At 44.0% G+C, this 18005-nt stretch overlaps 1 protein-coding gene across 9 annotated transcripts in view; it reads right to left on the bottom strand.

Moving 5' to 3' along the window:
* The window catches only part of LOC110523075 (protein Hook homolog 3), a 90502-nt gene that overhangs the window by 53722 nt on the left and 18775 nt on the right, over positions 1–18005 (bottom strand). For all 9 annotated transcript variants that reach the window (XR_016495839.1, XR_016495840.1, XR_016495841.1 and 6 more), the window contains exons 2-7: positions 8281–8366; positions 6814–6886; positions 6486–6669; positions 2016–2083; positions 1207–1269; positions 1013–1096 (exon numbers count right to left, since the gene is read on the bottom strand). Coding sequence is in view for 4 of the 9 variants with exons in the window: in XM_090233602.1 (XP_090089728.1) it covers positions 1013–1096; positions 1207–1269; positions 2016–2083; positions 6486–6669; positions 6814–6886; positions 8281–8366 (558 nt within the window). In the remaining 5 variants the exon portion in view is untranslated. The remainder of the gene's footprint in view (positions 1–1012; positions 1097–1206; positions 1270–2015; positions 2084–6485; positions 6670–6813; positions 6887–8280; positions 8367–18005) is intronic.

Genomic DNA, 18005 nt, shown 5'->3' with positions numbered 1-18005 from the left:
CGTGTGCAGCTTGTGTTTGGAGGTTTGACGCAATAGTATTTATTATAATTTGTTTTAATCATTATTATTATTATTGTTTATCATTATTACTATTTTATGCCTATTTAAGAATCTAGGAACCGTTTTTTTAAACAAGTTCTTTATTAAAATATGCAACAAATGTTTTTGTTTCATTCTGCTGAGCCATTTTCTTCTTTGGGCCAAATGAAGTTTAGACTGTAATGTTTGATGTTTTAAGTTTAGACTGTAATGTTTGATGTTTTTAAGTTTAGACTGTAATGTTTGATGTTTTTAAGTTTAGACTGTAATGTTTGATGTTTTTAAGGACGAGTAACTGTGGACCATTTGGCCAATGGTGTTCCGATATCGATGGTGCTGGCAGGACCCAGTCGGAGGTGACTTTCTCTCCCTCTTTCTACTCTCAGGTCTGAACCGGTCTGAACTGGTCTGAACCGGTCTGAACAGGTCTGAACTGGTCTGAACCGGTCTGAACCGGTCTGAACTGGTCTGAACCGGTCTGAACTGGTCTGAACCGGTCTGAACTGGTCTGAACCGGTCTGAACTGGTCTGAACCGGTCTGAACTGGTCTGAACTGGTCTGAACCGGTCTGAACTGGTCTGTTTGGTTCTGTTTTTCCACAGGCCTTTACGGAACGGGTCTCAAGGTCCATTCGGAAACGCGTCTCCATTTAAAGATAAATAAATAATGTATTTATGCATATCGGGATCGGGTGGGAAAGCCACGGATTTATTTCAGGAACGAACGGGTCCAACTATTTTAGACCAGTGAAGACCTTAACCGTTAACCTTTACCCCTGGTATTCATATGGAGGTTTTAACCATTGTACTGAGGATATTTATTCAAACAACCATTATAACAAAGGTTTGACTTACTTTCAACTATAGGACACCATCGTGAACCCATGACCTTCTACTATGGCTGTACAGTATCTAGTTGAAGGCAGAGACAACATTGGTCACGTAAAGGAATGAACCCAAAACTTAAGGCCAACCTGCATGTCCAGCTCGTGACATCTCTGTGCGATCTCCTCCTTGGTGGCTAGAGCCTCGTTCAAATCCTCCACTGTCTTCTTCAGCTAAAAATACAACTAGTATGTCGGAATTAACATGGACAAATACAAATAACACGATTTTAGTGTAAGACACAGTGTAATGTAGCAAGAGAACATTCTCCGTAACGTCTCACCTGTCTATCGATGTCGGCGTACGAGTCGTTTCCTCCCATTACAGGACACTCTTTGCTCATCAGCTACAACAGAGAGAATCATACACAGTGTGATGTCATCTGTTATAACACATGGAGATCAGACGCAGTGTGATGTCATCTGTTATAACACATGGAGATCAGACACAGTGTGATGTCATCTGTTATAACACATGGAGATCATACACAGTGTGATGTCATCTGTTATAACACATGGATACTCTACACAGTGTGATGTCATCTGTTATAACACATGGAGATCAGACGCAGTGTGATGTCATCTGTTATAACACATGGAGATCAGACACAGTGTGATGTCATCTGTTATAACACATGGATGCTCTACACAGTGTGATGTCATCTGTTATAACACATGGATACTCTACACAGTGTGATGTCATGTGTTATAACACATGGATACTCTACACAGTGTGATGTCATCTGTTATAACACATGGAGATCAGACACAGTGTGATGTCATCTGTTATAACACATGGATACTCTACACAGTGTGATGTCATCTGTTATAACACATGGATACTCTACACAGTGTGATGTCATCTGTTATAACACATGGAGATCAGACACAGTGTGATGTCATCTGTTATAACACATGGATACTCTACACAGTGTGATGTCATCTGTTATAACACATGGATACTCTACACAGTGTGATGTCATCTGTTATAACACATGGATACTCTACACAGTGCAGTATGTCATATAAGGACACAGGAAATGGATCTCTAGAGTAAAAAACACAGCCATTTGAAATGTTTACAAAGGCTTACCTCCTGAATGGCTGTCATGACAACGTGTTGAACAGATTCCTCCAGCATCATTATGGTCTGGATGTATTCTACAGGGGCAGAGGAAGACAGCGAGAATGAAGAAGAAGGAAGCACCCGCAGTGTCACAATGACCAGAACTGAATGTGATGAAGCCGAGAGATAAGCTGGAAGCCTCATCTTACACACTTCCTCAACTGAACTCTGTGTCCTGTCTCTAGGACAGGGCTGTGTACTGTCTCTAGGACCAGGCTGTGTACTGTCTCTAGGACAAGGCTGTGTACTGTCTCTAGGACCAGGCTGTGTACTGTCTCTAGGACAAGGCTGTGTACTATCTCTAGGACAGGGTTGTGTACTGTCTCTAGGACCAGGCTGTGTACTATCTCTAGACTCTAGAACAAGGCTGTGTACTGTCTCTAGGACCAGGCTGTGTACTATCTCTAGACTCTAGAACAAGGCTGTGTACTGTCTCTAGGACAAGGCTGTGTACTGTCTCTAGGACCAGGCTGTGTACTGTCTCTAGGACAAGGCTGTGTACTGTCTCTAGGACAGGGCTGTGTACTGTCTCTAGGACCAGGCTGTGTACTGTCTCTAGGACAGGGTTGTGTACTGTCTCTAGGACAGGGCTGTGTACTGTATCTAGGACCAGGCTGTGTACTGTCTCTAGGACAGGGTTGTGTACTGTCTCTAGGACCGGGCTGTGTCCTGTCTCTAGGACAGGGTTGTGTACTGTCTCTAGACTCTAGGACCAGGCTGTGTACTGTCTCTAGGACCAGGCTGTGTACTGTCTCTAGGACAGGGTTGTGTACTGTCTCTAGACTCTAGGACCAGGCTGTGTACTGTCTCTAGGACCAGGCTGTGTACTGTCTCTAGGACAGGGCTGTGTACTGTCTCTAGGACAGGGCTGTGTACTGTCTCTAGGACAGGGCTGTGTACTGTCTCTAGGACAGGGCTGTGTACTGTCTCTAGGACAGGGTTGTGTACTGTCTCTAGACTCTAGGACCAGGCTGTGTACTGTCTCTAGGACCAGGCTGTGTACTGTCTCTAGGACAGGGTTGTGTACTGTCTCTAGGACAGGGCTGTGTACTGTCTCTAGGACAGGGTTGTGTACTGTCTCTAGACTCTAGGACCAGGCTGTGTACTGTCTCTAGGACCAGGCTGTGTACTGTCTCTAGGACAGGGTTGTGTACTGTCTCTAGGACAGGGCTGTGTACTGTCTCTAGGACAGGGCTGTGTACTGTCTCTAGGACAGGGCTGTGTACTGTCTCTAGGACAGGGTTGTGTACTGTCTCTAGGACAGGGTTGTGTACTGTCTCTAGGACAGGGCTGTGTCCTGTCTCTAGGACCGGGCTGTGTCCTGTCTCTAGGACCGGGCTGTGTCCTGTCTCTAGGACCGGGCTGTGTCCTGTCTCTAGGACCGGGCTGTGTCCTGTCTCTAGGACAGGGTTGTGTACTGTCTCTAGACTCTAGGACCAGGCTGTGTACTGTCTCTAGGACCAGGCTGTGTACTGTCTCTAGGACAGGGCTGTGTACTGTCTCTAGACTCTAGGACCAGGCTGTGTACTGTCTCTAGGACCAGGCTGTGTACTGTCTCTAGGACAAGGCTGTGTCCAATAATAACTCTAGGACCAGGCTGTGTACTGTCTCTAGGACAGGGCTGTGTACTGTCTCTAGGACCAGGCTGTGTACTGTCTCTAGGACCAGGCTGTGTACTGTCTCTGGGACCGGGCTGTGTCCTGTCTCTAGGACCGGGCTGTGTCCTGTCTCTAGGACCGGGCTGTGTCCTGTCTCTAAGACAGGGTTGTGTACTGTCTCTAGACTCTAGGACCAGGCTGTGTACTGTCTCTAGGACCAGGCTGTGTACTGTCTCTAGGACAGGGCTGTGTACTGTCTCTAGACTCTAGGACCAGGCTGTGTACTGTCTCTAGGACAGGGTTGTGTACTGTCTCTAGACTCTAGGACCAGGCTGTGTACTGTCTCTAGACTCTAGGACCAGGCTGTGTACAGTCTCTAGGACCAGGCTGTGTACTGTATCTAGGACAGGGCTGTGTACTGTCTCTAGACTCTAGGACCAGGCTGTGTACTGTCTCTAGGACCAGGCTGTGTACTGTCTCTAGGACCAGGCTGTGTACTATCTCTAGACTCTAGAACAAGGCTGTGTACTGTCTCTAGGACAAGGCTGTGTACTGTCTCTAGGACCAGGCTGTGTACTGTCTCTAGGACAAGGCTGTGTACTGTCTCTAGGACAAGGCTGTGTACTGTCTCTAGGACAGGGTTGTGTACTGTCTCTAGGACAGGGTTGTGTACTGTCTCTAGGACAGGGTTGTGTACTGTCTCTAGGACCGGGTTGTGTACTGTCTCTAGGACCAGGCTGTGTACTGTCTCTAGGACCAGGCTGTGTACTGTCTCTAGACTCTAGGACCAGGCTGTGTACTGTATCTAGGACCAGGCTGTGTACTGTCTCTAGGACCAGGCTGTGTACTGTCTCTAGACTCTAGGACAAGGCTGTGTACTGTCTCTAGGACCAGGCTGTGTACTGTCTCTAGGACCAGGCTGTGTACTGTTTCTAGGACCAGGCTGTGTACTGTCTCTAGGACCAGGCTGTGTACTGTCTCTAGGACCAGGCTGTGTCCTGTCTTTAGGACCAGGCTGTGTACTGTCTTTAGGACCAGGCTGTGTACTGTCTCTAGGACCAGGCTGTGTACTGTCTCTAGGACCAGGCTGTGTACTGTCTCTAGGACCAGGCTGTGTCCTGTCTCTAGGACCAGGCTGTGTACTGTCTCTAGGACCAGGCTGTGTACTGTCTCTAGGACCAGGCTGTGTACTGTCTCTAGGACCAGGCTGTGTACTGTCTCTAGGACCAGGCTGTGTACTGTCTCTAGGACCAGGCTGTGTACTGTCTCTAGGACCAGGCTGTGTACTGTCTCTAGGACAGGGCTGTGTACTGTCTCTAGGACAGGGTTGTGTACTGTCTCTAGGACCAGGCTGTGTACTGTCTCTAGGACCAGGCTGTGTACTGTCTCTAGGACCAGGCTGTGTACTGTCTCTAGGACCAGGCTGTGTACTGTTTCTAGGACCAGGCTGTGTACTGTTTCTAGGACCAGGCTGTGTACTGTCTCTAGGACCAGGCTGTGTACTGTCTCTAGGACCAGGCTGTGTCCAATAATAACTCTAGGACAAACATATTGCTCACCTGCTGGAGAGGGAAAAGAGAGAGCCATGGAAGTTTTGATCATGGAAATAAAAGTCCTGAAAACAAATTGCTTCCCTATGAAGCTAGAGCTATGAAGAAAGAAAACTCCAGGTTTTGGTGCAGGTACAGCAAACCAGCACACAAATATTCTCAAAGACAGACAGACAGAGACAGACAGACAGACAGACAGACAGACAGACAGACAGACAGAGACAGACAGACAGAGACAGACAGACAGAGACAGACAGACAGACAGACAGACAGACAGACAGACAGACAGACAGAGACAGACAGACAGAGACAGACAGACAGACAGACAGACAGACAGAGACAGACAGAGACAGACAGAGACAGACATACAGACAGAGACAGACAGAGACAGACAGACAGACAGACAGAGAGAGACAGACAGACTGACAGACAGACAGAGACAGACAGACAGACAGAGACAGACAGAGACAGACAGAGACAGACAGACAGAGACAGACAGAGACAGACAAAGACAGAGAGACAGACAGACAGACAGAGACAGAGAGAGACAGACAGAGACAGACAGAGACAGACAGACAGACAGAGACAGACAGAGACAGAGAGAGACAGACAGAGACAGACAGAGACAGACAGAGACAGACAGAGACAGACAGAGACCGACAGAGACAGACAGAGACAGACAGACAGACAGAGAAAGACAGACAGACAGAGACAGACAGAGACAGACAGAGACAGACAGACAGACAGAGACAGACAGAGACAGAGAGACAGACAGAGACAGACAGAGACAGACAGAGACAGAGAGACAGACAGACAGACAGAGACAGACAGAGACAGAGACAGAGAGACAGACAGACAGAGACAGAGAGAGACAGACAGAGACAGAGAGAGACAGACAGACAGACAGAGACAGAGACAGACAGAGACAGAGAGAGACAGACAGACAGACAGAGACAGACAGAGACAGACAGAGACAGACAGACAGACAGAGACAGACAAACAGACAGACAGACAGACAGACAGAGACAGACAGAGACAGACAGAGACAGACAGACAGACAGACAGAGACAGACAGAGACAGACAGACAGAGACAGACAGAGACAGACAGACAGACAGACAGAGACAGACAGACAGAGACAGACAGAGACAGACAGACAGAGACAGACAGACAGAGACAGACAGACAGACAGACAGACAGACAGACAGACAGACAGACAGACAGAGACAGACAGAGACAGACAGACAGAGACAGACAGAGACAGACAGAGACAGAGAGAGACAGACAGACCTTGTTTCTGCTCACAGTTGACAGCACAGCCCAGTATGAGTTGCAGCATCCTGCCCAGCTCTGCAGCGTCTGAGTGTTCTCCTATCAGGTTGATGTCTGGCAGGGTGAAGTCATTGATCTGCTGTTGAAGGACCTCCTGGTTGTAGTCCAGTATACCTTTCAGCACCTTCTTTAGATTACTGATCTGAAAGGGAGGAGGGAAGAGGTGACATTGAGACTGTGGCACTGACAAGGGCTTTAGAGTAGATGGCAGCAACACATAAAGACAATGTATTAAAACGACCATCATGTATCATCGTCGACATCATCATCATCATCATCATCATACCTTTAGCCGCCAGTTATCTCCCACCTCGGGCTTGATCCTACTGATCCAGTTGTCAGTGAAATACACAATGTCTCTGGAGGAGAGAAAGGTAAGTGGTCACATATGGGAGAAAGAAATTGAAGATAGAAGACACAATGCCCAGACACAATGCCTAACTACAACACCTAGCCACAACGCCTAGCCACAACACCTAGCCACAACGCCTAGCTACAACGCCTAGCTACAACGACTAGCCACAACGCCTAGCCACAACACCTAGCCACAACGCCTAACTACAACGCCTAGACACAATGCCTAACTACAACACCTAGCCACAACGCCTAGCCACAACACCTAGCCACAACGCCTAGCTACAACGCCTAGCTACAACGACTAGCCACAACGCCTAGCCACAACACCTAGCCACAACGCCTAACTACAACGCCTAGACACAATGCCTAACTACAACACCTAGCCACAACGCCTAGCCACAACACCTAGCCACAACGCCTAGCTACAACGCCTAGCTACAACGCCTAGCCACAACGCCTAGCCACAACGCCTAGCTACAACGCCTAGCTACAACGCCTAGCCACAACGCCTAGCCACAACGCCTAGCTACAACGCCTAACTACAACACCTAGCCACAACGCCTAGCCACAACGCCTAGCCACAACACCTAGCCACAACGCCTAGCCACAACGCCGAGCCACAACACCTAGCCACAACGCCTAACTACAACGCCTAGACACAATGCCTAACTACAACGCCTAGCCACAACGCCTAGCCACAACACCTAGCCACAACGCCTAGCTACAACGCCTAGCTACAACGCCTAGCCACAACGCCTAGCCACAACGCCTAGCCACAACGCCTAACTACAACGCCTAGCCACAACGCCTAGCCACAACGCCTAGCCACAACACCTAGCCACAACGCCTAGCTACAACGCCTAGCTACAACGACTAGCCACAACGCCTAGCCACAACGCCTAGCCACAACGCCTAGCCACAACGCCTAGCCACAACGCCTAGCCACAACGCCTAGCCACAACGCCTAGCCACAACGCCTAGCCACAACGCCTAGCCACAACGCCTAACCACAACACCTAGCCACAACGCCTAGCCACAACGCCTAGCTACAACGCCTAGCCACAACGCCTAGCCACAACGCCTAGCTACAACGCCTAGCCACAACACCTAGCCACAACACCTAGCCACAACGCCTAGCCACAACACCTAGCCACAACACCTAGCCACAACGCCTAGCTACAACAACACCTAGCTACAACACCTAGCCACAACACCTAGCCACAACACCTAGCTACAGCACCTTGCCACCAGGTCTAGAAAGAACGCTTAGACACAACCCATAGCCAGCAGGCCTAGCCACCAGGCCTAGCCACAACCCTTAGCCACAACCCTTAGCCACAACACCCACTAAAAGGTTGGTTTGATGGTTAAACAAAATATAACCACTGACACTCACATTTTTTGTAGGGCCTGGGCCATAACGATCCCACTTGTGAGATCGTCCACTGTTCTGCATGGTGCCTCCAATCCAAACGTCTGGATCTAGATGAAAAAGGACAGAAAAACACAATCATTTCCTGCTATGAAATATTACAGAGATACCCACCGAACCTTAAATGACATTCATCATTACTTGACACCTAGACATCTCCCCTCTTCACAAAGTCTCAAAACATGACCACTGTACATTCCTAACTTCTTTTTGGAAAAATGGAGCGGAGCTCTACAACGATTAGGTTGAGCCTTGAGCCTACACTGTCTTCTACCTGATAACATGTTAATACTCCAGGGATGACCTCTCTCTATGTTGATAACATGTTAATGCTCCAGGGATGACCTCTCTCTCTCTCTCTCTATGTTGATAACATGTTAATATCCAGGGATGACCTCTCTCTCTCTATGTTGATAACATGTTAATATCCAGGGATGACCTCTCTCTCTCTATGTTGATAACATGTTAATATCCAGGGATGACCTCTCTCTCTCTCCATGTTGACAACATGTTAATATCCAGGGATGACCTCTCTCTCTCTCTATGTTGATAACATGTTAATATCCAGGGATGACCTCTCTCTATGTTGATAACATGTTAATATCCAGGGATGACCTCTCTCTCTCTCCATGTTGACAACATGTTAATATCCAGGGATGACCTCTCTCTATGTTGACAACATGTTAATACTCCAGGGATGACCTCTCTCTCTCTCCATGTTGACAACATGTTAATATCCAGGGATGACCTCTCTCTCTCTCCATGTTGACAACATGTTAATATCCAGGGATGACCTCTCTCTATGTTGATAACATGTTAATATCCAGGGATGACCTCTCTCTCTCTATGTTGATAACATGTTAATACTCCAGGGATGACCTCTCTCTCTCTATGTTGATAACATGTTAATATCCAGGGATGATCTCTCTCTGTCTATGTTGATAACATGTTAATACTCCAGGGATGATCTCTCTCTCTCCATGTTGATAACATGTTAATATCCAGGGATGACCTCTCTCTCTCTATGTTGATAACATGTTAATACTCCAGGGATGATCTCTCTCTCTCCATGTTGATAACATGTTAATATCCAGGGATGACCTCTCTCTCTCTCCATGTTGACAACATGTTAATATCCAGGGATGACCTCTCTCTATGTTGATAACATGTTAATATCCAGGGATGACCTCTCTCTCTCTATGTTGATAACATGTTAATACTCCAGGGATGACCTCTCTCTCTCTATGTTGATAACATGTTAATATCCAGGGATGATCTCTCTCTGTCTATGTTGATAACATGTTAATATCCAGGGATGACCTCTCTCTCTCTCTATGTTGACAACATGTTAATATCCAGGGATGACCTCTCTCTCTCTCTATGTTGATAACATGTTAATATCCAGGGATGACCTCTCTCTCTCTCTATGTTGATAACATGTTAATATCCAGGGATGACCTCTCTCTCTCTATGTTGATAACATGTTAATACTGCAGGGATGACCTCTCTCTCTCTATGTTGATAACATGTTAATATCCAGGGATGACCTCTCTCTCTCTATGTTGATAACATGTTAATATCCAGGGATGACCTCTCTCTCTCTCCATGTTGACAACATGTTAATATCCAGGGATGACCTCTCTCTCTCTATGTTGATAACATGTTAATACTCCAGGGATGACCTCTCTCTATGTTGACAACATGTTAATATCCAGGGATGACCTCTCTCTCTATGTTGATAACATGTTAATATCCAGGGATGACCTCTCTCTCTATGTTGATAACATGTTAATATCCAGGGATGACCTCTCTCTCTATGTTGATAACATGTTAATACTCCAGGGATGACCTCTCTCTCTATGTTGATAACATGTTAATATCCAGGGATGACCTCTCTCTCTCTATGTTGATAACATGTTAATACTGCAGGGATGACCTCTCTCTCTCTATGTTGATAACATGTTAATATCCAGGGATGACCTCTCTCTCTCTCTCTCTATGTTGACAACATGTTAATACTCCAGGGATGACCTCTCTCTCTCTCTCTATGTTGACAACATGTTAATATCCAGGGATGACCTCTCTCTCTCTCTATGTTGATAACATGTTAATACTCCAGGGATGACCTCTCTCTCTCTCTATGTTGATAACATGTTAATATCCAGGGATGACCTCTCTCTATGTTGATAACATGTTAATACTCCAGGGATGACCTCTCTCTCTCTCTATGTTGATAACATGTTAATATCCAGGGATGACCTCTCTCTCTCTCTATGTTGATAACATGTTAATATCCAGGGATGACCTCTCTCTATGTTGATAACATGTTAATACTCCAGGGATGACCTCTCTCAATGTTGATAACATGTTAATATCCAGGGATGACCTCTCTCTATGTTGACAACATGTTAATATCCAGGGATGACCTCTCTCAATGTTGATAACATGTTAATATCCAGGGATGACCTCTCTCTATGTTGATAACATGTTAATACTCCAGGGATGACCTCTCTCAATGTTGATAACATGTTAATATCCAGGGATGACCTCTCTCTCTCTCTCTATGTTGACAACATGTTAATACTCCAGGGATGACCTCTCTCTCTCTCTCTATGTTGACAACATGTTAATATCCAGGGATGACCTCTCTCTCTCTATGTTGACAACATGTTAATATCCAGGGATGACCTCTCTCTCTCTATGTTGATAACATGTTAATATCCAGGGATGACCTCTCTCTCTCTATGTTGATAACATGTTAATACTCCGGGGATGACCTCTCTCTCTCTCCATGTTGACAACATGTTAATATCCAGGGATGACCTCTCTCTCTCTCCATGTTGACAACATGTTAATATCCAGGGATGACCTCTCTCTCTCTCTCTATGTTGACAACATGTTAATATCCAGGGATGATCTCTCTCTCTATGTTGATAACATGTTAATATCCAGGGATGACCTCTCTCTCTCTCCATGTTGACAACATGTTAATATCCAGGGATGACCTCTCTCTCTCTCCATGTTGACAACATGTTAATATCCAGGGATGACCTCTCTCTCTCTCTATGTTGATAACATGTTAATATCCAGGGATGACCTCTCTCTCTCTCTATGTTCATAACATGTTAATACTCCAGGGATGACCTCTCTCAATGTTGATAACATGTTAATACTCCGGGGATGACCTCTCTCTCTATGTTGATAACATGTTCATATCCAGGGATGACCTCTCTCTCTCTCTCTATGTTGATAACAAGTTAATATCCAGGGATGACCTCTCTCTCTATGTTGATAACATGTTAATATCCAGGGATGACCTCTCTCTCTCTATGTTGATAACATGTTAATACTCCAGGGATGACCTCTCTCTCTATGTTGATAACATGTTAATATCCAGGGATGACCTCTCTCTCTCTATGTTGATACCATGTTAATATCCAGGGATGACCTCTCTCTCTGTCTATGTTGATAACATGTTAATACTCCAGGGATGACCTCTCTCTCCATGTTGACAACATGTTAATATCCAGGGATGACCTCTCTCTCTCTCTATGTTGACAACATGTTAATATCCAGGGATGACCTCTCTCTCTCTCTATGTTGATAACATGTTAATACTCCAGGGATGACCTCTCTCTCTATGTTGATAACATGTTAATACTCCAGGGATGACCTCTCTCTCTCTATGTTGATAACATGTTAATATCCAGGGATGACCTCTCTCTCTCTATGTTGATAACATGTTAATATCCAGGGATGACCTCTCTCTCTCTATGTTGATAACATGTTAATATCCAGGGATGACCTCTCTCTCTCTATGTTGATAACATGTTAATACTCCAGGGATGACCTCTCTGTCTCTATGTTGATAACATGTTAATATCCAGGGATGACCTCTCTCTCTCTCTCTATGTTGATAACAAGTTAATATCCAGGGATGACCTCTCTCTCTCTCTCTATGTTGATAACATGTTAATATCCAGGGATGACCTCTCTCTCTCTATGTTGATAACATGTTAATACTCCAGGGATGACCTCTCTCTCTCTCTCTCTATGTTGATAACATGTTAATATCCAGGGATGACCTCTCTCTCTCTATGTTGATAACATGTTAATATCCAGGGATGACCTCTCTCTATGTTGATAACATGTTAATATCCAGGGATGACCTCTCTCTATGTTGATAACATGTTAATATCCAGGGATGACCTCTCTCTCTCTATGTTGATAACATGTTAATATCCAGGGATGACCTCTCTCTATGTTGATAACATGTTAATATCCAGGGATGACCTCTCTCTCTCTATGTTGACAACATGTTAATACTCCAGGGATGACCTCTCTCTCTCTATGTTGATAACAAGTTAATATCCAGGGATGACCTCTCTCTCTCTATGTTGATAACATGTTAATATCCAGGGATGACCTCTCTCTCTCTATGTTGATAACAAGTTAATATCCAGGGATGACCTCTCTCTCTCTATGTTGATAACATGTTAATATCCAGGGATGACCTCTCTCTCTCTATGTTGATAACAAGTTAATATCCAGGGATGACCTCTCTCTCTCTCTCTATGTTGACAACATGTTAATACTCCAGGGATGACCTCTCTCTATGTTGATAACATGTTAATATCCAGGGATGACCTCTCTCTCTATGTTGATAACAAGTTAATATCCAGGGATGACCTCTCTCTCTCTCTCTCTATGTTGATAACATGTTAATACTCCGGGGATGACCTCTCTCTCTCTATGTTGATAACATGTTAATATCCAGGGATGACCTCTCTCTCTCTCTATGTTGATAACATGTTAATATCCAGGGATGACCTCTCTCTCTCTATGTTGATACCATGTTAATATCCAGGGATGACCTCTCTCTCTGTCTATGTTCATAACATGTTAATACTCCAGGGATGACCTCTCTCTCTCTATGTTGACAACATGTTAATATCCAGGGATGACCTCTCTCTCTCTATGTTGATAACATGTTAATATCCAGGGATGACCTCTCTCTCTCTATGTTGATAACATGTTAATATCCAGGGATGACCTCTCTCTCTCTATGTTGATAACATGTTAATACTCCAGGGATGACCACTCTCTCTCTATGTTGATAACATGTTAATATCCAGGGATGACCTCTCTCTCTCTATGTTGATAACATGTTAATACTCCAGGGATGACCTCTCTGTCTCTATGTTGATAACATGTTAATATCCAGGGATGACCTCTCTCTCTCTATGTTGATAACATGTTAATATCCAGGGATGACCTCTCTCTCTCTATGTTGATAACATGTTAATACTCCAGGGATGACCTCTCTCTCTCTCTCTCTATGTTGATAACATGTTAATATCCAGGGATGACCTCTCTCTCTCTATGTTGATAACATGTTAATATCCAGGGATGACCTCTCTCTATGTTGATAACATGTTAATATCCAGGGATGACCTCTCTCTATGTTGATAACATGTTAATATCCAGGGATGACCTCTCTCTCTCTATGTTGATAACATGTTAATATCCAGGGATGACCTCTCTCTATGTTGATAACATGTTAATATCCAGGGATGACCTCTCTCTCTCTATGTTGACAACATGTTAATACTCCAGGGATGACCTCTCTCTCTCTATGTTGATAACAAGTTAATATCCAGGGATGACCTCTCTCTCTCTCTCTCTATGTTGATAACATGTTAATATCCAGGGATGACCTCTCTCTCTCTATGTTGATAACAAGTTAATATCCAGGGATGACCTCTCTCTCTCTATGTTGATAACATGTTAATATCCAGGGATGACCTCTCTCTCTCTATGTTGATAACAAGTTAATATCCAGGGATGACCTCTCTCTCTCTCTCTCTATGTTGATAACATGTTAATATCCAGGGATGACCTCTCTCTCTCTATGTTGATAACATGTTAATATCCAGGGATGACCTCTCTCTATGTTGATAACATGTTAATATCCAGGGATGACCTCTCTCTATGTTGATAACATGTTAATACTCCGGGGATGACCTCTCTCTCTCTATGTTGATAACATGTTAATATCCAGGGATGACCTCTCTCTCTCTCTATGTTGACAACATGTTAATACTCCAGGGATGACCTCTCTCTCTCTATGTTGACAACATGTTAATACTCCAGGGATGACCTCTCTCTATGTTGATAACATGTTAATACTCCGGGGATGACCTCTCTCTCTCTATGTTGATAACATGTTAATATCCAGGGATGACCTCTCTCTCTCTCTATGTTGACAACATGTTAATACTCCAGGGATGACCTCTCTCTCTCTATGTTGATAACAAGTTAATATCCAGGGATGACCTCTCTCTCTCTCTCTATGTTGATAACATGTTAATATCCAGGGATGACCTCTCTCTCTATGTTGATAACAAGTTAATATCCAGGGATGACCTCTCTCTCTCTATGTTGATAACATGTTAATATCCAGGGATGACCTCTCTCTCTCTATGTTGATAACATGTTAATATCCAGGGATGACCTCTCTCTCTCTATGTTGATAACATGTTAATACTGCAGGGATGACCTCTCTCTCTCTATGTTGATAACATGTTAATACTGCAGGGATGACCTCTCTCTCTCTCTCTATGTTGACAACATGTTAATACTCCAGGGATGACCTCTCTCTCTCTATGTTGATAATATGTTAATACTCCAGGGATGACCTCTCTCTCTCTATGTTGATAACATGTTAATATCCAGGGATGACCTCTCTCTCTATGTTGATAACAAGTTAATATCCAGGGATGACCTCTCTCTCTCTATGTTGATAACATGTTAATATCCAGGGATGACCTCTCTCTCTCTATGTTGATAACATGTTAATATCCAGGGATGACCTCTCTCTCTCTATGTTGATAACATGTTAATATCCAGGGATGACCTCTCTCTCTCTATGTTGATAACATGTTAATACTCCAGGGATGACCTCTCTCTCTCTCTATGTTGATAACATGTTAATATCCAGGGATGACCTCTCTCTCTATGTTGATAACAAGTTAATATCCAGGGATGACCTCTCTCTCTGTCTATGTTGATAACATGTTAATACTCCAGGGATGACCTCTCTATGTTGATAACATGTTAATACTCCAGGGATGACCTCTCTCTCTCTCTCTATGTTGATAACATGTTAATATCCAGGGATGACCTCTCTCTCTCTCTCTATGTTGATAACATGTTAATACTCCAGGGATGACCTCTCTCTCTCTCTCTATGTTGATAACATGTTAATATCCAGGGATGACCTCTCTCTCTCTCTATGTTGATAACATGTTAATATCCAGGGATGACCTCTCTCTATGTTGATAACATGTTAATATCCAGGGATGACCTCTCTCTCTATGTTGACAACATGTTAATACTCCAGGGATGACCTCTCTCTCTCTCTATGTTCATAACATGTTAATATCCAGGGATGACCTCTCTCTCTCTCTATGTTGACAACATGTTAATACTCCAGGGATGACCTCTCTCTCTATGTTGATAACATGTTAATACTACAGGGATGACCTCTCTCTCTCTCTATGTTGATAACATGTTAATATCCAGGGATGATCTCTCTCTGTCTATGTTGATAACATGTTAATATCCAGGGATGACCTCTCTCTCTCTATGTTGATACCATGTTAATACTCCAGGGATGACCTCTCTCTCTCTATGTTGATAACATGTTAATACTGCAGGGATGACCTCTCTCTCTCTATGTTGATAACATGTTAATATCCAGGGATGACCTATCTCTATGTTGACAACATGTTAATACTGCAGGGATGACCTCTCTCTCTCTCTATGTTGATAACATGTTAATATCCAGGGATGACCTCTCTCTCTCTCTCTATGTTGATAACATGTTAATACTCCAGGGATGACCTCTCTCTATGTTGATAACATGTTAATATCCAGGGATGACCTCTCTCAATGTTGATAACATGTTAATATCCAGGGATGACCTCTCTCTCTATGTTGATAACATGTTAATATCCAGGGATGACCTCTCTCTCTCTCTCTATGTTGATAACATGTTAATACTCCAGGGATGACCTCTCTCTCTCTCTCTATGTTGATAACATGTTAATATCCAGGGATGACCTCTCTCTCTCTCTCTATGTTGATAACATGTTAATATCCAGGGATGACCTCTCTCTCTCTCTCTATGTTGATAACAAGTTAATATCCAGGGATGACCTCTCTCTCTCTATGTTGATAACATGTTAATACTCCAGGGATGACCTCTCTCTATCTATGTTGACAACATGTTAATACTCCAGGGATGACCTCTCTCTCTCTATGTTGACAACATGTTAATACTCCAGGGATGACCTCTCTCTCTCTATGTTGATAACATGTTAATATCCAGGGATGACCTCTCTCTATGTTGATAACATGTTAATATCCAGGGATGACCTCTCTCTCTCTATGTTGATAACATGTTAATACTCCAGGGATGACCTCTCTCTCTCTCTCTCTATGTTGATAACATGTTAATATCCAGGGATGACCTCTCTCTCTCTCTATGTTGATAACATGTTAATACTCCAGGGATGACCTCTCTCTCTCTCTCTATGTTGACAACATGTTAATATCCAGGGATGACCTCTCTCTCTCTCTCTATGTTGATAACAAGTTAATATCCAGGGATGACCTCTCTCTCTCTATGTTGATAACATGTTAATACTCCAGGGATGACCTCTCTCTCTCTATGTTGATAACATGTTAATATCCAGGGATGACCTCTCTCTCTCTCTCTATGTTGATAGCATGTTAATATCCAGGGATGACCTCTCTCTCTCTCTCTATGTTGATAACAAGTTAATATCCAGGGATGACCTCTCTCTCTCTCTATGTTGATAACATGTTAATATCCAGGGATGACCTCTCTCTCTCTATGTTGACAACATGTTAATATCCAGGGATGACCTCTCTCTCTCTCTATGTTGATAACATGTTAATACTCCAGGGATGACCTCTCTCTCTCTATGTTGATAACATGTTAATATCCAGGGATGACCTCTCTCTCTCTCTATGTTGATAACATGTTAATACTCCAGGGATGACCTCTCTCTCTCTCTATGTTGATAACATGTTAATATCCAGGGATGACCTCTCTCTCTCTCTATGTTGATACCATGTTAATATCCAGGGATGACCTCTCTCTCTCTATGTTGATACCATGTTAATATCCAGGGATGACCTCTCTCTCTCTATGTTGATAACATGTTAATACTCCAGGGATGACCTCTCTCTCTCTATGTTGATAACATGTTAATATCCAGGGATGACCTCTCTCTCTCTCTCTCTCTCTCTCTATGTTGATAACATGTTAATATCCAGGGATGACCTCTCTCTCTCTCTCTCTATGTTGATAACATGTTAATATCCAGGGATGACCTCTCTCTCTCTCTCTATGTTGATAACATGTTAATATCCAGGGATGACCTCTCTCTCTCTCTATGTTGATAACATGTTAATACTCCGGGGATGACCTCTCTCTCTCTATGTTGATAACATGTTAATATCCAGGGATGACCTCTCTCTCTCCATGTTGACAACATGTTAATATCCAGGGATGACCTCTCTCTCTCTATGTTGATAACAAGTTAATAATCCAGGGATGACCTCTCTCTCTATGTTGATAACATGTTAATATCCAGGGA

This window comes from Oncorhynchus mykiss, chromosome 5, assembly GCF_057628025.1.
Source record: "Oncorhynchus mykiss isolate SJ-2025 chromosome 5, ASM5762802v1, whole genome shotgun sequence".
In the NCBI taxonomy this organism is placed as follows: Eukaryota; Metazoa; Chordata; class Actinopteri; order Salmoniformes; family Salmonidae; genus Oncorhynchus; species Oncorhynchus mykiss.
Note: the sequence above shows the minus strand (reverse complement) of the source record. Positions and strands in the feature narration are given on the sequence as shown.